At 37.9% G+C, this 25,768-nt stretch overlaps 1 protein-coding gene across 4 annotated transcripts in view; it reads left to right on the top strand.

Moving 5' to 3' along the window:
* Positions 1 to 25,768, top strand: part of LOC138060827 (multiple C2 and transmembrane domain-containing protein 1) — a 281,750-nt gene that overhangs the window by 238,511 nt on the left and 17,471 nt on the right. For all 4 annotated transcript variants that reach the window (XM_068925257.1, XM_068925256.1, XM_068925258.1 and 1 more), the window contains one exon: positions 2,785 to 2,838. In XM_068925257.1, the coding sequence (XP_068781358.1) occupies positions 2,785 to 2,838 (54 nt within the window). The remainder of the gene's footprint in view (positions 1 to 2,784; positions 2,839 to 25,768) is intronic.

Genomic DNA, 25,768 nt, shown 5'->3' on the forward strand with positions numbered 1-25,768 from the left:
CTTTGGATTTAAAATATGGAATGGAGAAGCTGAAAATCTGGGCTCAGTCCTTGGCTCAAGGGATTTCAAAGGACTTTTTGTGTCCTTTGAACAAGTTAACATTTTGCCACTCTGTAAAAGCTTGTAAAGTCATTTGAAATCATTAGATGAAGAAATAAAGTATGAGTTAGAAGTATTATTATCCAGATAATTTAGAATGGGTATTGTCATGTAAGTGATTCAGTGAGGTGCCATCATTTGCAACAATTTTTAGACATTTCCAATTCATCTAATTGTCTCCAAACTAATGTGAGATAGGCATTCTGCTGTTCAATCCTGTCAAGACTATGAATTTCTGCATGTACATAAAAGAGATCTTTAAATGTCTGGAGAATATTAGTGTTGAAAAGTAAGAGACCTGCTGAGTTAGCTCTAGGCGTAGGCAGTGTCTCAGTCAACAGATTCAGGTTTATACCTTGGGCTTTAGTCACCAAATGATGTAATTGGAGACTTGTGTGTGGCAAAACTGATTTAAGAGGTTTCCGTCTCTTTGCAACCCTTAACAGCTTATTTTTATCCTCTCTTCTCAGTTCACCATTTCCTCAGTAGAGCTGATGCAAGTGCTTCTGGAGCTGTTCTGTAAACTGGGCCACTGAAATGATCCAAGTCAAAAAATTTAGGGTAGATTTTAAAAAAGAACAACTTGATCATTCCAGTGATGTAGCTTATAGCTCAGCTCCACAAACGCTTGGAACAGCGCAATTAAGAAGACAGTGTGCTACAAAGAGAGGACAGGAGGAAGCAGTTCAAGATGAAGCAGGTGCATGGGAAAATGAAAATGTCTTTGCTTCCATAGAAGAGTATATGAAACCACATCCTCAAGCACCTCCAAGTGGGATCTATAAAATAGCCCACTGAGCTAGCCAGGAGCTGTATAAAAATAGCTAACAAGCATTTCAGCAGTATGCTCTCAACATTTTCCTCTCTTACTGCTAAGAAGTGTGACCCACCTGTCACAGTCCTGAACTCTGATTGTTGTCTCTGACGGAGCAGAGCTGACTTAAACAGCAAGCACAGGAGAAACTAGTGAGGGAGGTGCTTTTTTAAGTTTGGCACTAGAACATGGATTTGATTCTTCCTACAACCTATGGAGACTCACACCTGCCTTCTTTCTGTAAAGACCATCCTCAGGTCGGAGACTGTGCTAGGTTGCAGAAGGCTGGTCACACTCCTAGTGAAATTGTTCTGTTTTGCAGGAATGAATTCAGGATTAATTGTTCCTTCTACTTGCATGTTAAATCAAGTCTCAGTGTACATGTCGTTTATAGCTGTCTGTGCATGGGCACATGTAACATGACTGACTGGGATCTTGACAATTGACCGGCCCTGCCACTCCAAAGGCCAGATGCCTCAACTGATATTCAGAATTATATTATCTCACTTCTTTTTTTTTTTTTTTTTTTTAACTTTTTGTTAACATTTTTAAGAATGAATTTGGCCCTTGGATTAGTGTTAAAGTCCTTTAGTGCTTGCACGTGGACTTGAATCTAATGGGAATATCTGTTCAGCTGTGGTGTGGGGAGAAATTACAAAATTATAATTTTCATGTTTTGTTTTAAATGACAAGGTACACTAAAATGATACTGAATAATAATTTATAACTTCATCTACATAAAAAAGTAAGTACTATCTCAACTGCTGGAAACTCAGTGTAAGAGAAGTCAAAAAATTAATATATTGCATCAATGAGTTTATTCTTTTCTTAACCTTTTATGTATATTTTATAGTATGTGATGTACTAAGCATCCACAGAGCTAGGTGAATCATTGATCAGATTCGTTGTGGATGTTCTTATATTTTAATAAAAAAAAAATCGTAATATAAAGAGCCACGTTCTTTTCTAGTATAAAGAGATACAACTTTATTTTAGTTTCATTAATAGAGAAGTTTCCCCACAGGGTAGGCTACGGGCTTGATCACAGTGTTGTGAGAGAGGAATTTATGGGTTTTAAGTCTGAATCTGCCACTGACCATCTTTTGAAAGTCATTTCCTCTCTCTGTAAAGAGATTTAGTAGCGTTTCCTTCAGTGTTCATGCTGTGATTAATAATTAATATTTGTAAAAAATGAATTGTGTATATATTTATGTATTTCAGAGTGTTAGACTGAAATGAATTTGTTTAGATGGAAAAAACGCTTTGATGCATACGTGTGGTAACTGCAGTTAGCAATGAACGTGCAGAAGGTTAGATGATGCACAGGTTGTATAAAATCAATGTTAAGAAACATAGTGCTAATGCTAATGGAATGTGCAGTGTATATCACTGTTGCAGATCATAAAGAGACAAGCTAGTATGAATTTATTCTTAGCACTGAATTCTCTAAAAATCTCTTGGTGAACGTTGGCAATTCTATTAAAAATGTTGCATGTTTCTCCAGATATCAGTAAACTTAAAGTAAGCATTTGTGTGTACTGTGTAGCCACCAGTGGAGCTGACAAGGGATTCCTTTAGTTAAATCTATCACGCAATGAATTTTGAACTACCTTTTAAATACTTAAATTGTCAAGCAAGCATTTTTTACAGGAAAGATTTTCAGTGTATAATTCCCTAACGTAGGTCAATTAAAGCTATAACGCTTTCCTAAATTTGAATCTCTAGATCAAGTGTTTTTTCTAGTTGTACATTTTCCTTCTGTGCATTTATTTCAAATGTTGATAAAGTTTTCATCTACAAAAGGTTCACAATTGACAGAACAAAACTCTTCCTTTTTAAATCATGACAACTACTACTGTTTCTGTCTGCAGGTAGTGGAGGACATGCTAGAGGACGAGGAAGAAGAGGATGACAGAGATGACAAGGTAATTATCTTTCCTAGCACTTGGGTACCTGGGGATGGGAGAATTTAGACATGACACTGTTTTTACAGACAGTTAAAAAAAGGAGTTGAAGTGTTTTAGTCCAGAAAATTGGACAGAGCTGTTTATCATCCTAACAATGCTACTGTGTGTTGCAGGAAAGGATAGGGGACTATAAATCCTGCTGCTTTTTTTTTCTTTTTCTTTTTTTTTTTTTTTTTTGGTCCAGAGCTGGGTCAAATATTTTTTCTGCCAGGAACAAAAATAATTCAGCATGTCTGGAACTTGATAGCTCTTGTGAAGATAACTGCAGTGACAACTGTTTTTGAAGGACAAAAATTTGTCCTGTCTTGAGTATTACAAATAGGGCTGCACTTTAGGGGAAGGATGGTGTAAAAATAGCAACTCCATACTGGTTAAAGATGGGATATTGACATCTATAATTTTCAAAGAATTACTTGGTGGAAGAATGGCTGAAATGTTTTGCACTCTGTATGACATTTAAATAATCACAATTCTCATAGACATCCACTTGGCGTGGAGTTGGCATTGTGGCCCAGCAAGCAGGGAAACTATTGCAGATCATTCAGCTATTTGAGAAAATGTGGTTCAGTTTGGAGGCTGCTGGTTGGGTTGAGGATTGCAACCACAGTAAATAACAGCTCGTTTTCCACATCTCATTGAGCCAAGCTATGGGACTGCTTGGATTGGTTGTCCCCCAGGGAGAGGGGAAAAAACAGAAAAAAGAAATTAGAATGACCTTGCACCGTTGAAGCAGTGGCTAGCACTGGCAGGACAGCTTTCTGGTGAGACAAGTATAGTGAAGATACCCTTGTTGTTTCTGGTATTTTCATACCAGTAAAATGATATTTGTGAAAGAAAAGAGAGAAAAAAGAGATAATTTTACAACAGCTCTGAATTAAAATACAGATGATTTTGACCTTCACAGATGTTCCCCCACTCCTGTTGTAGGAAAGCAATGATTTTTTTTTTTTTTTGAGAGGAGAAAAACAGTGTATCTTAATTTATGCCCTTGACCTTTGTTTCTAGTTGAGATGTACAGTTATATACCACTGTAAGAATTCATATGCTGGCAGCAGCATTTGAAATGTCAGAAAATTCACTGTGATTAGTTAATCCCCTGAATGATTATTTTTCTGTTAGCTAACACCTAAGATTTGAGAGATGATAAAAAAATGAGTATTTTCCTCATTCCATTGCCAGTTCAAACATTTTACAACTGACAGAAAGATATTATGTGAAATTCTTCTATACATCACTTAAACCATTAGCTACATCATTTCAGAATCAGCAAACACTGTAGTGACAAAACCGTCTTTTACAAAACACATATGTGGTGGTTTTTAACACTAAATGATATGAGCATACACTTCTGGCAATAAAATATATGATTTATTGCAAAGGTCAGTCATGTAGCTGTGGAGAGCTTGTATTTTAACTCAACGTGCTGGCTTTGAATCATCATTTGTCTTCTGATAAACACTGATCTGCCATCCATTTGTAGCCATTTTCTCTTGCTTTATTATTAGAGCTGGTGCAAGAGTACCATCCCAACAGTATGTGTATTCTTGGAAATTTTAATAACTATGATTAGGTCACAAACAATGCTTCACTACTTGTAGTTTAAGCCAGTCTGCTTAGTTACTACTTAGTTGTTTTTGGAAATTGCTAAACAAACTCCATAAAAAGGGGAAATGGGGGCAGGGGGGCAAAAAAATCCCTATTCTATGGCTGTTAACAAATGCCCAGAGGAACATATCCAATTAGAAATATCACTCTAGGTTTTAATGTTCTGATCTAATATTTAGCTTTCTGAAATTGATACCAGAGTTCTAATGTTTTTCTAGATATAGTTAGCGAGGCTGAATAAAAGCGAGTACTTAACATTACCATGTACACATTCAGTGAGCCTTTTTATTGCATATTTAAGGCTATCTTTCTATGCAAAAGTTGTTTAGGTTGATTTTTATAAATTCAAAGCTGTCTTCATTAGTACAATTTATTTGAATTCTCATAATGTAATATGCTGTCAAAAACCCCATTTGAATGTAAAATTCCTTCTTTTTTTTTTTAATAAAATATATGGGCTACTGTGTACATTCAGTAGTACTTGAAGTGGGCATTATAGCACACTGAGCTAAATTGTAAAACCTAAGTGTATAGTTAGGACAGTTTGTTTTTCTGTTAGAGGGTTTGGGTTTTTTGTGTGTGTGATACACTCAGTCATACTCTGTTAACTACTGCTGTTCTTTTTATGTGTGTATGTGTCAAAATAAAAGGAGCACAGTTTCACATTATTTTAGTTCGTATGTATGTATTTGTAAAGCTTTGTGCAAAATGAAGTTTTTTGAGGGAAGAAATGCACGTTTTGTAACACCAGCTGGTAGTGACCTCTGGCTTTTATTATTTCTCTGTTTTTTCATATGGTATAATAGAAAAGTCAGGTCAATGGGTCTTCTTATGCGATAAAAGTAAAAAGATTAATAAATGTGCCAAAGCCTCACTTTAATTGAAACTGAAGCATATGTTGCAAGTACGTAAAATATGTCCCAGATGTTTGGCCATGGCTAGTGTCTTTGCTTTCCCTGATTACCACAAGGCAGCTATTAGTCCTGTAACCTTTGGACTTAACGGTAAATGGGGTATTACATGGCGCAGAACTGGAGCACCTGTTTTCCATTCAGTAAAGACCCCTGGCAGGCTTTACCTAAGCCTATCCATATGTTTTCACTTAGCAGATTGTTGGGCGATTATGAAAAGTGTCTTTCTTTAGAGCCAGCTTAGATATTAGTCAGTTACTTGCAATGAAAGGGCAGCTCTTTGGCTACTTGATGAGGTCCGTGTGGGCATGCACTGATGTAGGTTTTGGGATATGTGATGGAGGACTGTTTCTTGACATCCCTGAATTGCAGAGTTACAGAAGTAATAAATTGAGGCTGATAAATATTCAAATTTACGTATTTAGTGAAAGTAATACTTTTTATTGGTAGCAGTGTTTAGTACTGAGAGGAGTTTGACAAAACAGATTTGTCCTTAGTGTATTGTTTGCTTCGTCAAATCTTATTTTAATATTCTAGTTTTTGTTAACTTTTTTTTTTTTTTTTTTTTTTTTTACTCTATGCTGCAGTTTGGGTAGATAGGACTGTAGATTTAAGGTCACAGGATGGTTTTTAACTGGAGAATACTAACTTTAATCTTCAATTGAAATATGACTAATAAACCAAAATGGCAAGAATATTTCCTGTTATCTCAGTTATGAACTGGTATTTAATAGTGGCGCGCTGTTTTCTAATTTTGTTTCTTTGTCACATTATATCTTTAAGAACTGAAAAAGATGATGTAGTTTGTTTGGTTCAGGCGTTTGTCATAAATTTAATACTAGTGTTTCAAAGAACTAGCACAAGATTCTGCATTCCATATGTTCTGCACTGCTTGCTAAACCTATGCCAACCACAGATTTACAGTTTAATCTGATTTCTCTTTCTCTCTCTCTCTTTCTCTCTCTCTTTATTTTTTTTTTTGGCTACTTTCCAAACTCTGGCTTACACAGTATCTTAGCAAATAAGGGTCAGTTAAATTACATGAAGTCAAGTTATCAACAAACTATCAAATGGATTTTTACACAGTTAAGTAATAACAATGTAGCGGTCAATATGCATAGTCTGTGTATATAATACAGATTTTCCTTTGTCATTTAGAAAGTTTAGATATGCTTTCCCCATAGCTTTATTCTTTGAACAAGTTCCAGATGAGATTTCAGATAATCACAAAGAATTTCAGTTCAGTATTTTGTGAGAAGCACTCAGCATACCACAGAATCAGGCCAGTGACTAATACTACTGTTGCAGATTTAAGTGGAGGAAGACACACAGTACGGGCACTATGCTCTTTTAACTTTTTGTTAACAGTAACAATATTTTATTAATACAGTATATTCAAATAGTTTGCACCTTTGGCTACTCTGTCTAGGCTTTCATTATTTGAAAAATTTTTAGCAGATCTCAGTCAATGCTGTTTCTTTATAAGGTAACTCAAATCTTTTATAATGATAGTTGAGTCAAATTAAAGTATATTTTAAAGCTTGTAATCGTCTCTGCTGAGAGGTACTAACTTTGTTTTCAAGCCAAGATACATTTGTAGTCTGTCTCAGAAGTATGCCCTGCATTTTCTACCATGAATAGATCATGAGGAGGAGGAAGGATGACTCTGATGCAGAATACAAAAATACAGAGTATAGAAGAGAAGATTATAATCTATTGTAGTGGCAATTATTTTCTGTAGAATAAATGCCTTATAGAAAAACCAATAAAGAAACGGAGTGAGTGGAGTGAAAAGAGGAAAAAATTACAAAATTTAATGAAGAAGTTGGCAGGCTCATCTATACCTTGATTCCACCGTTAGATTCTGCATATGCTTAGCACCTAAATACTAACTATAAATGTAAAATCTAATAGCAGCTTCTAGTGAAAGCTGTAGCTGCATATAAAAATGCTGCCCTCTGAAAGGTTAGCTACACTATATGTATCAGACACACCTGATGGAACAATCTGGAAAAATATGTAGCTGCAATGAAGGTGAAACTTCTCAGTGCAATTTGGTTTCAGCTAAATTTAGTTATTTACTTAGAGTAATCATCACTTGATCACCGTATGTTGGGCAATAAGAGACGTAAGATTTATGTGGTAAACATGCCTAACAGGCAGGATGATGGGGTATACTTCAGCCTGTAAACTGGAATAGCAGCTGATGCTCTTTTCTGATCATTAGATCATCCTGGTTCACAGTGATGGAGCTAATTTTGTTGGTGCTGGCACCCTGTGGAATTTGCATGGACCGTGCGGGTCCATTGCTTAGGTGCTTCCACAAAGAAGCAGTTTTCATCCTGCCCAGTATCAGGGCACCAGATGTGCTTCATGACCAAATTGTGTGCCTTGGAGAACAGATAACTTGGCAAGCCTTCTGAGAAACTTTGTTCTTAAAATCAGGTTTCTTTACTCTGGTGCTCTTCTGAAATATCATCAAAATTAGTGGAGGTAAATCAAAATTAGTTAGATCAGAATTTCTGAGACTTGCATCCAAAGTTTAAAACTCAAGGAGATGTGTGTATGATAGTCTCTGGGGGACCATGCGTCTATAAACTGCTGAATGAATTACACTCATCCATGTATGTAGTTTTTTCACCTGTGACTAATGTAGTGTGGGTAATGTCCTTCATTTATTAAGTAACCCAAATATAATTCAATAAATTATTTAATCAAATGAAGAATGTATCTTAATTATGTTGGCTGTTTCAGAACGTGACATAATATTGCCCTACATTTTTCTCTTTTATATTACTTCTTAATGTAACTAAACAGATGGAAATTCTTTGAGACAAGGAAAAGGTTTTGTTTTTGCCTAGCTACTCAAAGTGAGTTTATAAAATGGACTGTGGTAAAAATATCTGTATGGTCTTCTCTGTGATTCAGGAGAGAAATGATGAGTGTTGAAGGAAACAAGCAAAAACTTTTACTGCTGGATTCTCTTTGAAACCTTTCTGTGTGCGGAGGCCATTTGGCTCCTTAGTTCGCAAGGCATTCGTTTGTTGCGTAGCTTCAGAAAAGCAGGGGGAATGGGCCATTTCTCATTCTCTAACAGAATTTTTAAATACACTTTCACATGGAGTCCTGAGATCTGGGTTCTGTTTTAGCCACCATGACAAACCTCTTGTGACTGGAAGCAAAACAGATAATCACTGATACCAGAATATTTGTCAGACACCTGAATATCTCTTCAGGGTTTTTTTTTGTTTTGGTTTTTTTGTAGCTTCTCAGATTAGCCTTCCAAAGAACAGCCCAAAATACCTGTCTTAGATAACAAGTGCAAAAATTGTCTAAGAACCCCCAGAAAGAACAGGGCAATGCGGAGTCCACAATACCAAACAAGTCTTTACGTAGTCCTATCGAAAGCAGAGGCATTAACTGGTAAAGACACAGCTTTGGAAACCTTACAGAAGAGTGAGATAGTTTGTGATATGCCAGCATGAAGATGAGTGCTGGATAGACCCAGTCCTTGGTAGAGACATGCAACTGATACAGTCCATGCAAATGAAGTATTGACAGAAGATGATGATGTGAAGTGAGAGTACAGAGTTTTACGGCATGCACAGCAACATGGATCTCTTCCACACATCATGGCACATCATGGTCTGCATTTTCAGTTTAGGTTTGCTGCTGAGGCTCACAGCTCAGCACAACTAAGCATCTGCCCTTCAAGCCCAGTATGCGATTTCCACTTCACTGAAATGCTTGTTAAAAACAACAACAAAAAAAACAAAACAAAAAAAAAGTTGTGATTTGAACTACAAAAATTTGGCAGCACAGTTAATCGGGCACTGCTGTGCTTTATGCAGTTGCCATTAGGAAGACATCAGAATGCAGGAAAACAAATTGCAGGTTTTTGCAGACAATATGTATATATATTCTGTGCTATTTGAAGTATGGCAATGTCAGTAGAAGATTTCTTACTGTTTACTTAATGTTGATTTGGAGATCTGTTTTACATCCAGTAAAGAGGTTGCTGGATAGATCATCCAGCCAAAATACAGTCCTGACTAAATGAAACTATCACCCACGCCAAAGAATTTAAGTACAAAATTCCCTCTAGATGGGTCTGGTATGGAATTACAAAACTGGTATTGTGCAGCAGCATCCACAAGGACAGCACTCAGTGTAACAGAAAGCAGAGTCTGCAGCTACTGAGGCTTCACTGGCTGGCAGCCGGAGAAATAAATTTGACATTAAGTAAAACTTCTGGACAAATGCTGCATATAATTAGCTTCATTCTGCTTCCTTTTTATTTTATAGACATGAATTTTGTGCATCTACTGATAACCACTGTAGAAGCTCCAGAGGCGTGGTGCTTTACCATGGTAGTTTATCTCCTAAATTAATTTACTTCAGAAAGACTCCAATATGCTTTTATTGTGACAGGGTGACTCGTTCCACCCATCCCAGCGGAAGCTCTTGGACATACAGCTCCTAACTGGCAGGTACCTTTAGATTCCTGGAGACCTTCTAATAGGAATTGTGTTTCCAGGTGTCTCCCTCAACACTACACTGCCCGTCTTTGGATATGTATCTTTTAGCAAAGAAAAACTGTATTAGGATACCACAAGGTTGGAAGGATACAACTCTGTCCAAAACAAAAAACAAAACAAAAAAAACCCAACCCCTACTGCCCATTCCTCCACCCTGCACTCTTTCTTCCTACTTTCTGTTGGAATAGAAGTTAAACAGAAGCTAATAGAAATGGACACCGCATCCTAAACATGCTTTTTTCCCAGTACTCACAATCCAGAGTAACAAAACTTAGGAGTCAGTTCTTTAAACATGGGAGCTTTCAATTGAAACAGTTGTGCACGTTTCTAAGCATAAGTGCAGGGAGGAATATATTGCCTTTCAATATGGAAAAAATATTTTTGTCAATATCTACCTCCTCTACAGTGGTTAGCAGAGACTTGAGAATAACCAGACAGATAGGTGACTGCTACATGAAGGGTGAGGCTTTCCTAACTACTGTGAAACTCTGTCCACATTTGGAGAGTTTATGAGGTTTGCTGGGCGGTCGGAGGGGCGGGGAGAGAAAGCAGTTTGCAAATGTGCGTCAGAAATTTGCAGAAGCTGAATAGCTAAAACGTCCAGCCATTTGTAATGTTCTTTGTGAATTCACGTGTGCTATCGCTGCAGAGCAAGTGAAACTCGCTCCCTTCAGCTGAGGTAGGGGAAGCCTGTAATGGCTGCTCCTGGCTGATTTGGATTCAGGTGAGGGCAAGCACTGGAAGTGAGAGTTGGGGGGGCCTCTCCTCTCTTCGGGTTTACTGTCTTTTCTGTTGACTCACGTGCCAAGGGCACAGGTAGCCCACGGCGAGCGCTGTGGGAGAGCTTCTGAGGCAAAGAGCCCGTGGGAACAAGAACCAGCGCTGGCAGAACAAGAGACTGGGATACAAAGAAGAAACAGAGAGACAGTTTTGACAGGGAGCAGGCGAAGGTCTGCCATCAGGTAGGTGGAGATGTGGGCAACAAGCTGGAGGGGTGAGGATCCCGCAACAAGCTCTGTGAGAAGGCAGCCTGGGATAGAGAGCACGAGAAGGCAGAAGGCAAGGAGACAGGGAGAGAGGCCATGAAGCCTCCGACTGAGATGTGCTGAGGAATGTGCTGTGAAACCTAGGAATGACTGGTGCAGGAACTGGAAAGGAAGCAAGGGTGTAAGAATGGATGGAAAGGGTAATGGCAGCTGAGCAGAGAAGCCTGGGCGGTAGAGAGAGGGTCTACCCCCATGAGAACGAGGAATTGGAATATATATGCAAGAGGATCATTGCAAGGTGCCTTGGGTGCATCTAAATGGATAAGTGCAGACATAGCTGAGCTCGCTGCGCCACCACACAGTAAAGCAGGTCAGCGCTGCTTCAGAAGCTGTGACGGTTCAGCCCTGCAGGAAAGTAGCTTGGGCAGCGTGCCAGGCTGCACAGCGCCTCGGCGGTTCGGAGCCGAGGCAGAACGCACAGAAAACTCATGTCTGTCTGCAAGCATCCGTGCAGAGCTCACCGTAAATCTGACATACGTTACAGCTGTTGGCTTTGCCATCTCGGTGGTGTTTTTAATGTAGTTTTGGTGTACAATTTAGGTTAGATATCCTTGAAAAGTAGGATTTATGACATATGGAAAAACAATACACAGTTGTTTTAGCACCCTGGCTTAGTATTAAATGTGACATAAGGATTGGGGTGGTATCTGTATTATCTGCCTGATCAGTAAATGCATGTTTGGCTGGTTTGGGAACAGACGAGGTAATACGATAGGTTAACATACAGCTGTAGCAGCCTGATAATGTAATGTTTTTATTGATTGTCTAACTGAGTAACTATACTGGGTATTAGGTTTGCTTGTCGCAGTGCTTAATGCCTGGGGTAGTTGAGCAAGTTACTTTTCCACTGAGTTGACCTCGAAGTCCCACAGTCTCTCAGTCAAGCTCCTCAGATTTCATACACAGGCAATTCCTTTCCTTTTCTAATGGGCTGTATTAAAGAAAATGTGTCACCCTTTGCACCATGTAATACTAAATCAGATCAGAATTCATGCACAATTATGTCAGTGGAAATCTAATATTACAGGCCTGCTTATCTCAAGATAGCACATGGAGAAATAAACTTGCACAACTGACAGATTTACTTGATTCTGCAGATTAGTTATTTGTGAGTAATTGAGCTGAAGAATGAATATGGATTATTTTCATACATATCAAAAACCATATGAGGAAAAAAGTTATTAGATATTTAAGGATTGTTTTTTACTCTTTCTCCTATATTCCTTACCTGCTCCCCCCTTTTTTTTCATTTTTTATTAGTTTGTTCAAGTCCTGAAGTAAAGAAGTCCAGGATGGGGAAAACAGATTTTACATTAACAAAGTGATTTTGTTCTGAAGGCTAACAAGTTTAGAAAAACAAAATGGACACCCTTCATTTATGTAATATAACAGATATCTAATAGCATTTAATTAACAGAGTTCTGAGAGGAAAAAAATATATTCTATTGAAAAAGTATTCCTTTCTGTTTTGCTTGGATAGTGGGAAAAAGTGAAAACACCATTGCTAATCTGAAGCTTTCTTGCAATCAGAAATAGTAACTTAAGATGAATTGCTCAGCAGATATGCTTTTTGGGTATTTTCCACTAAAGAACTTTGCAATTGAGTCTGCCTTTGGTGATTCTGGCAGTGCTTCCTTGTCCCTTCAATGCATGGCATTAACTGTGATTTAAAATTAAGTGCAGAAAAGTTCTTTTTTGGGCCTTTAATCATTGTTTGATCAAAATGTTAAACACCAGTAGCTGTGGGGAAAAAGATACTATTCCTATGCAATACCTTCTCTCCTGCTAATTAGGAGGTTAATTTATGATCGGACTGTTTCAATTTTGGGGGGAATTTGAAATTTGTGTGTGTGTGTGTGTGTGTACACTAACGCATCTTCTTGTCTATTCTGTGAAGTCCCAGGGCTGCTTTCCTTTCCACTCCGAAAGAACAAATGCTGAATATTTTAGATCGATACATAGCATATAGTGAAGATCAAGGAACAGTTCAGTCAGCTGTTTTCTGAAGTATAGTATACAGCCATGCATTTTGATAGAGGAATGGTTCGCATAGTAGTCGTGGTTTCTGGACGCTCCATTAAAAAGTAAGGTGTTATGGTCCATTCAGGGAAGGTTTAAAGTTGCATTATCAGAAATTATATTATATAGTGTTGTAGCTCAAGAGCAAATTTGTTACTAAATTTTTAAAAACATTTGTTATGCAGTGTAATCCTTTTCCCCTATCGTCTTCAGGATCTATTGATTCAGAAAGAATGTATTCCAACACAATGATTTTTTTAAAAAAAGTCTATGCTGAATTTTGTGTTCTTGGTGCATAAACATGGAAATACAATTTCTTGGAAATGCTGAATTTTTTTTTTTCTCTCCAGTGAAATTTTGTCAGTATGTTGTGAAAATGGTCTCAGTATTCAAATAGCAGTTGTATAACGTCCATAGCTTTTGTTGGTTTGCAAATCAATGTCCTATGAATTAGGAGAGGGACTACAATGGCTTGGGAAAAGTTGCATTTAAATAAGACTGAAGGTGCTTTTCAAAAGAATTTAAACAAGAATTCAATTAATAGTGTTTAAGGGAAGAAACAGCCCATCAAGCAAACAAAGGTCACTTTTAAGATTTGTAATACTAGTTACAAATGTAAGGAGGAGTCGAGATCTTACCTGTGTAAGTAGAGACCATTAGAAACCTCTCTTTCTTAAGGTTCCTTGCCTTGGAAAGGAAAATAAGGCAGGCTGGGTTAGTACTGCATCTTCCCCTGATGCAAGTCAGACTTAAGCAACTGTTCATTCATTCTCCTTGGTCAAAAAAAAAAAAAACTATCAAAAAAACCACACAAGCGCAAACACAAAACAAATGTCTCTACTCACATCTTTGATTTTTATGCTCCTTTGAGCTTTGACTATCATCTTTAACTATCCCTTTTTTTTTCTGATCTTAGGCATTTCAGATCCTTTGATTTTACATCTGTTTTTTCAGTGACTCATCTCGCTTAGAAGGACACAAGTATTGGGTGCAGGCTCTAGTGAAATCCTCCAAGAAGACCATACTATAAATGATATATATTGATCCTTTCCTAATTAGTGTTATTTACTAAATCTCCAGACTGCTCTTCTCTTCAAACTTCCCTGCAAATTCAATCTTGCAGTGCCTTCCTAGTCAACAGATCGAGGAAGGGTTGAAGCCTCCTCACAAAAATTCTGTGAGAAGCTGTCCAGTCGCTGGTAGTGCAGATGAACAAGTCTGTGCCTACCGATGTCGTCACGCTCCTGCAACCATTTCTCGAGAGAAAAATAGGGAAAGTTCAGCATATCTGTGTCTGCAAATTGTGGTTCCATAAAGGAGCTTGCATGTATACTCAGATGTCACCAAAGGCAGGTATAGTCTATTGGACATTGAAGAAATATCATTTGCTAAAAGCATGTCAGAATTAAAATGCAAGGAAAGGTAAAACATTTCGTAAGATTTTATGTGGTATGTAGACCTTAGCCTGGTATTTCTTCAGATAACCAAATCAGATTATTTCTGAAAAGTAGAAGATGAGGTTTTTTTTTTTTTTTAGATTTTTCCTACTAATACACTGTTTATTGTCAGACAGTAGAAGAAAATTCATTTGCTATTCCTTTTTTTCTCTAAGGCTTGGGTGAAATCACTGATTTCCCCCTCTCTCTGCCCCCTTCACCTCCGTCCCAAATGTTCAGATTTTTGTTCTGCAGTTCATGTTTTGATGCCAGCGACTCAGGTCCTTGAATAGGACATTGAATTACCTTTTTTTTCTTTCATATTTGGTAGGAAAAGAAGTTTTAATGTTGTGCTTCTAGGTCATTAACGAACGTTATTGGAAGTACATCGATTTCACAGCAAAGTTTTAGAGATATTTTTTCTTCATTCTCATTTTAATACTAAATATGAACATTTTAACGTGTGATTTCAGTTTGATTGTTAACATTCGTAAGTCTCTTCATGTGTCTAGAACTCAAGTGGTGAAAAGAAAGGTCTTTCTCTTCTCTCTCTTTCCTTGAAACATTTCTTCTCCTGCCTATTTCCCGTGCATTGGCTAGGCAGAGTTCGAAACCCCAGGAGATAGTAAGTCATGGTGTCATTTGTCAAAAATATTAATAGTTCTAGGAAATTACAGTTTGATAAGGAACAGCACAGTTGACTCTTATTTAAGCAAGTACAGGGGGAGTGGGTCAGAGGAAAAAGGTTGGCGAAGGGAGAAAGGAGAGAAGAGAGAAAATGACTGTACACTTTGTTGTGCTTCACTTAGATATATGAGGACATTCAGTGAAGAATTCCCAAGCAAATTCTCTGCAGGACTCTGCCTTTCTAGAGCGTTTCAACTGTATAGGTATAATTTGAATAAATTTTAAGATATCTGTTATCTCTAAGATAGTAAACACACAGCATTTCAGAAGTTGTGGGCAAGTAAATAGAATTCAGTATGTTAGAGAGTATTTTTCACCCCACAAAATACATTCAAGTTCAGCAAACCAAAGTGATCTATGTTAATTCACAATTCTTCTGGATGGAAAAGAATTCAGAAATACCCTGTCTGTGCAGGTCCGTGACACAGTACTTGAAAATCCAAGGTTAAAAGAAACCTGTCCTGAAAATGGAAAAGAAGAATCTGACCAAACTATATTACACAGTCGATTAGAGCGTTCTATGGGAAGAGGTAAGGAGAGCAGAAAGGGAACAAATTAATCAGCTGGAAGGCACAAAGGGAGTAAAAAGGGGCTTCTACAAATTTACCAGTGAAAAAGAAAATGCCAGAGAAACGAGATAGGCCTACTGTATGAGGCAGGAAATGAAATTAATTGTTTAAAAACAACCCGGTATTGGACATCCTTTAAAAATGTTTTCAGGAACAGAAAACGGAAAAACTAGCAGTTACAAAGGAGACATGATACATTTCTAGAGACTATTTTGGGGAAATAGTGATGCTTAGACTATTAAGGGAATTACCTAACAATCGTACTGTTCTACTGACATTTATTTTCCAACTGATCCTGGTAACTTCTTTTTTTTGGTGTGCTCTCAGGATGCCATGATGAGGGTTTTATAGAATACAGCGCGATTTAAGGGGAACCCTTGGGATATGTAATGTCAATGAGCACTGTATATTGTGTGTGCTGCCCAAAATAAAATGCACATATTTGTTTAAAAGCCTCAAAATATTTGCGGGTAATGAGATTAACCGTGCCAAACATCACTATTGGAATTCAAATCTACATGCATGCCTCCATTTGAAAACACCTGATGATTATTTTTAATCAAAATCGTCTTCAAAATCAATATTAGATGTTGGAAACCTAAAAGATGCTTTTTCGTTCAATTTTGTTTTCCTATATCCATTACTGCATCCATTACAGATTGTTTCCATACTTCCTGTCAGCTCCCCAGACAGATAAAGCTCCCCCCGCCCCCCATAAGGGGCACCTGAGCTGTAGCTGGTGAGTCAGGAGGGCGGCTGTCTGTCTGCCTGCCTGTCTGTCTGTCTGTCTGTCTGTCTCCCTGTGGGGGCTGAGGGGCTGCAGCGAAGCCTGCCGTTCAAGTGTCCTGTGTAGGAGAGGAGAGTTTGGGATAAATGCCGGGCTGATTTCAGGAGGCCGTTTACTAGGAGGAGGTTTTAATGTAATCAGAAAGGGTGTATTTTCTCAAAGATGTAACTAAACAGAAAGACTCTTAGAATTATGCTCTTGCAGTATCCTGCTTTGCTTTTCCTTCATCTACTGTTGAGTTCAGTCAAGGACGCAGAGCACTCCAACATGCCTCCTCCACCTTGACATCCTTGGTGTCACTCTTTCCCTTCAGAGATGTCAATACCTTGCAGACGTTATACATTTCTTCTGGGCGCTATCAATATCATTCCTCAGAATAACAACAAAAACATACAAGGAGAATTGTGAGCTTTGCAGAAGCGTAGCCAGAGCCCTCTGTCGACTAGATAGATTATCTTCCGGTAGTACTTTCAAATGTTTTTGTACTTAGGAAATCTTTCTTTTCTTCCTTCTCCCTCCTTGTCTCGTGTACAATTCTTCCTACTTTTACACTCTAGGAGGAAACTGCATCTGTAATTAGATGTACTAAATTACCTGTACTAAAAACTATACATGATTTGCAGTTAAGTCATCCTTGTTGTTTTACAGATTTAGATTTCTCTTTTTATACCACTTAAGTTGTGGCTGAGGTGTTTTTATGTTTTTATTGAAAGTAGCATTTATAGCAACAATAAGGAAAATTGAATGTATGAATGAAATTAAAACTTATTGCTTCCTAATAATATTCCAAATGAGTATTTTAGGTCTTTCCTTTAATAATGTAATTCCTTCCTAATTAAGGCACTTCTATTTTGCTCCATAATTTTAGATAAGTTGGGGAGGGGAAAGCTCAACACAACAGCTCTGAAGTGATAATATCACTGGAATCAGCCAAGAGATTTTATGCTGCATAAGTAGAAAATTAAAAAGTTGGAAAGAAATGAGCATATGGAAGGGTGTGTTAAATAGTAGCTTCTCGCCGCTTCTCATACAGATCCGGGCTGCTTTGGAGCTGGGGCTGCGTGCGATGACCCAGTACTGTGCGTACTGGTGTCCTGGTACTGGAGGGGGCTTGCAGGCGTTTGCAATATACAACTAAAAGTACAACATGGCAGCAACTGGGAAAGATAAATAGAGTCCCTATGTGAAATGTGCATTTAAAAAAAAAAAAAAGGCAAGAAGGTCAGCGACTGTTTCATACTAGTTTTCTGAGAAACGGTGCCCGTTTTACTCTCTCGCTTAACTAGGCTTGCTTGTTGTCCCGCGCGCTCAGAGACGACTGTTAACTTGCTGTGTCATGTTCTTTTGCTTTCTTCCCCCAGCTGCTTTGATGTAGCTAACTGCTTTTCTGCCCCCTGCTAGAAGGGAGGCTCACTCCTTCTCCGAGGCTGCTGGTGCCCACCCGGCTCTGTTGTGACAGTTTCCCCCCTCCTTTCCCTAGAACAAACAACCAAAAAGTCTTAATAATGACGGTGGTTGTTACTACAATCAATTATTAATATTATTGATATTATTACGTATTAATATTAATGCTAGCACTAACCAAGTGCTTGATCCCTCTGCCTGCGGTGGGGACGGTCTCGGGTGAAGCCCTTGAAGGGAGCCCAATCAGGCCGTGCCAGCTGCGGTTGCCAAGGGAACTTCCCCGCATCCCCTCTGCGTTAGCATAACCCCACGCGGGTATTTCCCAGGTGCTTCCAGGTACCGGAGACAAATGCTTTGCTCGCTGCACACTTCTGTAGTCTACGCTCCGGTGTTTTTGAATAAGCCTTGTTAGTGAATTCCCTCCCTTTCTCTCCCCCTGTAGCACTACATTAATATTTTCCACTGCATACATTAATATTTTCCACTGCGCAGGAGTGAAAAGCACTAAAGTCAATACAAAGGGAATGAAATTTCTGGGCCGAGGCAATGTTTCGCTGAGGCGATACAGTATGATGCCGTGTGGGAGCTGAAAGTTCAGCACTAGCGGCTTCTCCCAAGCTTGGAGCCATGGTGAAAGGTAAAGCTCCATACCTAAGGATGTGAAAGAAATTCTTGCTAAATTACGAGGCATTGACTGGAAGGAACTGATTTTTAAGCTCTTCCATCATATAAATAAATATGAATAAAATCCCAAATAATCGTAATCCAAAAATCATAAATAAAATCCGAAAGAAAGGAAAATGCATTATATATAATATGGAAGTACTCAGCAGAAGTGATTTTCAATTTGAAAATGGGTAGGAGGTGTTCTGATCACCCTTCCCCCCAGCCCCTCAAGAATGGTGAATATTTTCCTAAATGTTTTATTTTCATACGTGCTATTATACAACCATAATCAAAATGGTAATAAAATAAATAAATGTAATAAATGTGGTAAATACAATGTAATAAACGTGAATCTATGTCAAAGCATGGATTTGCAGACTTCAAGAGAAGGAAACACAAAATAGCTCTTAGGATACAACTTTCAGTGTAGGTGATTGATGATATAATCATGAGCGTGTCATTCATTCTCTTAATCCCAACTTCCTTAACTGAAAAAACAAGATAAAATTAACCATTTATTCTGCTGGGATGGGAATGCTTAGCCAAAAGGAGAATATTTGCAGTTTTTTCCTACTAGAAAAAATTAGTGCCAGAACTGGAAGATATTTGTGAGAGTGTCTTTATTGAGGAAGTCGAGTGGAAGTTCTGATTTCACTGTATGGAGAATTTGAGAGAAGAGACTTTGTGGTTCCATGATTCTGTCTGTTGATTTCTTGTTCTCTTACTGCTCCTCTGACTCTGATTGCTTTTGCAAATATGCAAATATTTCCAGCAATAAACAGCAGAGCTTTTCAGCTCATGTGTGTGTTGCATATGCTTAACTTTCATAGTAACTTATTCTAACTTATTCTCTCTGTTCTGGCTGGAGACTGTTTTTTGTTTTACTTCCACGACGGATTTAAACAATGACGTATTTTTATCTCAGAAGAAAGGTGGTTGTTATACCCACTCTTTGGATATCTCTTTCACAGGGATATGTCCATATATGTGCTTAATACTGCTATTAATTTTATTGTGAATTCCACAAATGAGTTTTGCATTGTGTGAAAGACACTGTTTACTTTTATCAGTTTTACCAGGTTTAGGCAATGTTTCACACGACTGCCATATGAGAGTAATTAGGAGTCCCAATTTACTTTCTCTAAACCATTTGTTATTTTGTATATCTTGATTATGTTCATTCATCTTCTGTGTAAATTAAAATGTCCTAGTACTTCTATTTCCCTTTGTCTTATTTTTCCTCCACGATTTTCATAATTTCAATTGCTTGCATCTGCATTTTTTCTGGATCTGCTTTTTTATCTTTATTTTTTAACTTGAATTCAGTATTTCAGCTGAAGATGTCTCTTAGATTATAATGGCATTAAGTAAAGTTAGCCTACTAATGTTAGTCCTTCATCTAACCTTGTTATAGTCCTCCGTAATTTGTCATCACCTGCTTAAGTAATTCTGTCACATTAAAATTTTGTCATTTCAACCTTCCTTCTTTCTGATATGTATTAATAAATATATTAAATAACATCAGTTGTAGTACCAAATTTTATGATAGTTCACTATTAATCTTTTGAAATATATGTGCTATTTTACCTCTTTCTCCTGGCTTAGGAGTTATTTTAATATCCTCCTTCTTTTAGGGACTTTATGGAAGATTTCTTTAAGAACAATGTAAATTATCATTTGCTTTTCCAGTATTGATGGGACTGTTTTTATATTCTAAAAAGTTTCCATAAATTTAGTAATAAATAATTGAAATTTCTAGATAACCCCATGTATGGGAGTAGGAACATTTAAAAGCGAGCTACACAGGGGCCTTGGATTTAAGCCCTGCTTTTAATTTTTTGCATATGTATTCATTGTGGAAGAGCCTGGGGAGGTTCCCATAGGGGCTGTGACAGAGGATCTGCTTCAAATCAGAGTGTTAGTAAAAGACGTTATAGAACAAATCAACAAAGCGAACAATAACAGATTCTCAGGGCCGGATGGCATTTGCCCAGAAGCTCTAACGGAGCTTGCAGTGAAATAGCTGAACTGCAATTCTGACTGCGGGACGGAGGCTTAATGCTTGTGTAGGTTCAAAACGAGACTCAACAGACTCATGGAAGAAAAACCCATTGAAAGTTATTACGACTAAGGAACTACCCTTTCGCTCTGGATGCTTTTGAACCACAGTCCTCTGAAGGCTTGAAAAATGCTCTGGGGAGTCTCAGGACGTGTTTGACCTCTGCTTGCACTTTTCTCTTGGTCTCTGCTGCTGACCCCTCTCTGTTTGTTGCATGAGTATGGGCACTTCCCCATCTGATGGCCTGCGCAAATAGCCCTTGCATGCATTTAATAGCAAACAACTTTAGCAGAAGTCTGGATATTTCTAAATATCTATATTATGCATTCTGGCCCTTCACAAAATTTTAACCCGGTGCAGTTGCTTTCTGCAGTCTATTGCTAACTGATATGCCACAACATCTCGATGTTTATGTGTTTAATCTCGAACTGTCAGGCTAGAATAGCGTAGATCTTTTTTCTAGAGGAATAGCACCTGCTCTCTTCCTTGTTTTCTTTGGAAAAAGGTTGAATACAGTATATCCTCCCAACCAGTATGTTTCAATGATGATAAAAATTTCACAAACCTTCTCCCTGTTTACTTAGTATTGCTGTGCCCTAGATATGACAATGTGTGCAGATGCAGGAGAAATAATGAAATCTATGGAAAGCAGGCACACGGAGAAAAAAGACATTGTATGATGGCAGCTTTATTCCCTGCTGTTGTTGGACTGCAAATGGGTAGCGAGCTTGCAACCAAGGCTGAAAAGCATTTAAACTTTATTTACTAGACAATAAATAATACAAAAAGTGTTTGCTGAAAGTTGAAGATGAGAGCTGTCGAATTCTCACACTCTGTCTGGTGGTGGTTTCTTTTGTGAGTGTCACTAAAATGAGCAATGAGCTTAAAATTGTGGAAGAAACGTCTTTTTTTTTTTTTTTTTTTTAATACAGAGGACTAATTTGTCTTCTCTACTGAAAAAAGCCTATGGGAATAAATTAGGTTATTCTAAATAGATTGCACCTTGTTAGAGATCATGCACTGTGTAACACCATCAATTAGATGGCAATGGCAAAACTGGAGAAACAGGAGGCAGCGCAGCGCTCAGGCATCCACAAACAGCTGGCTCCAACAAACCTTTGAAGCTGATGTCATCCTACCTGGATCTCTGGCATTTGTGAAGGCTTTTGTGAAAATGTCAGGAAAGGATCAGGGATTTAGGAAGGGAAAGATGCTCCGTCTTTGTCTTTATGATATCCTGTTTTCTGTCCTAAGGTAACCCTATGTTCAAAAGGGTCCGCTTCCAACAGCGCTTCATGCTTTGAACGCCAACTCTTTCTTCCTCCTTTCATGTGCCAAATGCTGTTGATTGCCCTTTTTGCCCATTAGTACAGTCATGTCTCATCCATTCCTTTTCCTAATGCCCAAGATCCACTCTGAAGTGTTAATCTGCAATGATTTGTTAGTTTGCTGTCAAGCTCCTCAGTCCCTGCAGGTTTCCTAGCCCTCCTCCTCCAGCATTTGGGTCCTGATACTTCTAAGTTTTCAGATGCCAGTGTGCAAGGTAGGAGAGGATGAGAAAAAAGTAGAGTGGGGAAATGCATGCGACATGGTGACTGGATAGATTTGTTTATTTGTTTCGTGAGAAAGGCGGATAAATTCCATGAAACACCTATTCTTCATCTTCTGTAAATTAGGTAGCTGGCTTTTTTCTTCTTTGCTTGCAGGATTTAATACAAATAGTATCATCTCTGATCCAGTATATTTTCTATGCCATTAGTAGTCAATGGTGAAGATAATATTGCCTAAAGAATGATTAAAAAAAATAAAAATAGAAATAGATTTTCCTGCCATTTATTTTTTTCAGTTGTTATTCCAACATCACATTAATCATACGAATTTTGCATTTAATTTTAACAGTAGTTTGCCTGCTTGTTTACTTCTAAAATATCCCCACTCGTTATCATTTCAACTGAGAGAGTTTTCATATCTCAAAAGTAAATTCACCTAAGGTGACTGAAGATAAGCTAGTAGCTTTTTCTACAGTGTCTTTTATTGTAAAAGTAACAGGTACGTGCATACAGTATACAGCTTTCATTTACAAATGTTTGTTTTTCTGAAGCAGCAAATAGATGTTTGTGTAAATATTTGCCTTTGAGCAACTCTTTCTTTCTTATGTTGTAAGCTGTAGAACAAATCCCAAACACCTCTTACAGAGTTTTCACTCAGAGTATATTTTACTGTGGTCCAGCATAAATATGTGCTTTTTTCCTTCTGAGACATTAACATGCTGGAGCGTATTTAAAATTAATGTAGAGCAGACTATTGTAATGGTGAGACATCAAGGTAACATTGTTACAAATTACTCTACATTGTGATTTTGCATATTCATGGACCCAGAGCATCTTTGCTAGGTGGCCTAGATTTAGATCTGGTCCAAAATTTCATAACTTCCTAATAATTAAGGAGCGATTTCTTTTTCCTTAACATTTCAATGAAATAAACAGATACAGAGACAATCAGCAGTGGAGCCTTTTCAAGCTTTTCCCTGGATTCTTTCTCCCAAGAGACCGTAGATAGAATTCTTGGTTCGTGCCTCACTCCTTGCCCGCTGTACCCCCAGAATATTTGTAAGGACATTTTCCAGATGCTGCTTTTTTCTTCCGTTTTATATTGCTTTTGGCCTCAAATGCCAAATTGTTTACGTAAGAACGTTACTTTCAAAAAGCCGAGTTTGAACTTTTATCCAGGGGAATTATAGAAAAAAGCAGTATGTTTGAAAGGCTTTCTTCGATACATTAATATTTGATAGATTCCTTGAATAATTGTACCTACTGTTTGAAATGTGTGTACATCCACATTATCTTTGCAGTGTTACTTAACCTTTCTCTAGAAGCAATAGGATTTCTTGTGAGTTGACGTGATCGTAGCATTATGCTTTTTGCTTTTGAGCATTTGTGGGTCTTTTTTCCATCATCTCGTGCGCTGCTTCGGGATTCGGTCCCAAACTCTTGCCAAGATGATTTTCTTTAAACACAAGACTCTCATGAATAGTCACCTAGATCTCACATGTTACTATTTTCGTCTTGCTTGCTATAGATTCACACTTTGAATGAAGGGTTTCAGATAACCTACACTTGTTAGCTTAGCTAAAAATTAGGCCTAATGGTTTTTTTTCCAGATCAAATACTGTAAGCAGGAAATTTTGCTTAATCATCGAGTACTTGACAGCAGTTTAGTATGTTACATTTTAGGACTTGATCTTTAACTGATTTAAATCATCTGGGTTTTCTTAACCTCAGGATAGCATACATCAGCTGAGAATCTGGCCTGTGGTTTTCAAGTCTCTGAACAGTTGCTCTTTACAAATAGTGTTCCCAGAAAAACAGGTTTTTTTGCCTTTTTTCATAGCAATTTGTCATTGCATTAAATCACTGGAATCTGAAGGGGCGAAAATGTGTTGTTGGTTGTCCTAGAAGAGCATTGTTAGGGCAGCAAATACCAGTCATAAAGGCATGTCTGGTTTCCTCTGCTCAGCAGTCTGTCTGACCAGGCCCAAGTAATTTAATATTAAAACTGTGCATTTGTGTTTGGGTATGGGAATTTCAGGGGAAGGAAACCTCTTTCGAGTTTTATGAACCAGAAACGTCAGCAATCCAACACACAACCATATGAATTTTGTTGAAATACAAAACTCTTTGTGCATGTTCGCTCTAAACATACTGTTAATATCAGTGCGCATAAGAGGGAAACCTCAGAGCAGTAGCATCGATTAACAAGGAGCTGGAATTTTTAGCCTACTCAACCAAAGGAGGGAAGGAGCAAGACTTGTCTCAGCAATATTTAGTAATATGCAGTTTAGGTGTCTAACCCAAGGCAGTGGTGGAAGACAACGTTCCTTCTCTTGAGAAGAATGGAGGAAGAATGACACAGTTAGAGAATAGTTTATAATAACTCTAAGATAGAAATCTAAGGCCAGATTGCTAAGTCGTATTTTAGATCAATATTTGTGTCCCTTTTCTTTGCTGTGCCTCAGCTATCTATTGTGGTGGCAGTTGAAATAGTGGTGGTGACATCTTTTAGGTTACCCTCTCTTAGTCCTGCCTTGGAGAGGCAGGTCTTTTGGCAGCAGAAGCACTTATAACAGATATCTCTTAAGCTTGCCGGGTCTAGCCAGTAACTTAGTATAAAGTCATTATCTCTGTTTAGGAATGACTGACTTATATAAGACTTATAAGATCATAATATCCTGTCAACACAGGACTGGGAAATTTCCAGAAACAGTAAAGTAAATCTAAAAGCATACTGAGATAGCATCCTAACTCTGTAGAGAGGTGATCTTGAATAGTTAGCCTTTATCCTCTGCCCAAGAGCATGTTTGTCATCATAATATTTTCAAAGAGAAATGAAAATTATGTTCTAGGGGCTACACTAAAACATCAAATTAACTTTTACATCTGCTACATTCAAGCCAACGTGTTTCAGAACTGCAATTGAAATTTTAAATGAGTGTAACTCCAGCAGAACGCCATAATCTTTCTTTTATACAGATCAGTGACAGCTGTATAGACATTTATTGAAAGATAATTTTTGAGGTTACTTTTAAACATTCAAAACAGAGTAATTTATTATTTTGATGAGGTTCTCATGTTGGTAAAGAGTAAACGGTAAAAAATGTGTGGGTCTGATTTAGATAAGCATCTCAAAGTTCAGATGTTTCATTAACCGCAGTCCTTCACCATTCCCTTTCTGGCTTCTCCAGCTTTTTCCCTTTCCCCCCTACCTGAACTGAAAACCTTTATAGCAGCCTCAATAACTTGTTTTCACCCCACATTCTTTCCAGGCTCTTGCACAGCAGCGCTACTCTGAGAGAAAATAACTCTTTTTTCCAAAGCAACCAGCCAGCATTCTTCTTGCCTTTTTCTTTCATTATTTGAGCTTTGAGATTTTACTTTTAAATTTGTCTTCCCTCACATTACGATCACAATAGACCAGAGTTGCATTAATGAACACACACGTTAATAAATGTTAATTGCAGTTTTTGCGTTCACCACAGATAGAGGCCAATTATGGTCAATGTCTTGTCAGCTATTCATGAGTAAAGGCTGCCAGAACCTCTGGAATTTACAAAGCCGACTATAAAATCACAGTCAAAGTTTGTTTGTTAGTCAAACTTCAGGAC

This window comes from Struthio camelus, chromosome W, assembly GCF_040807025.1.
Source record: "Struthio camelus isolate bStrCam1 chromosome W, bStrCam1.hap1, whole genome shotgun sequence".
NCBI lineage: Eukaryota > Metazoa > Chordata > Aves > Struthioniformes > Struthionidae > Struthio > Struthio camelus.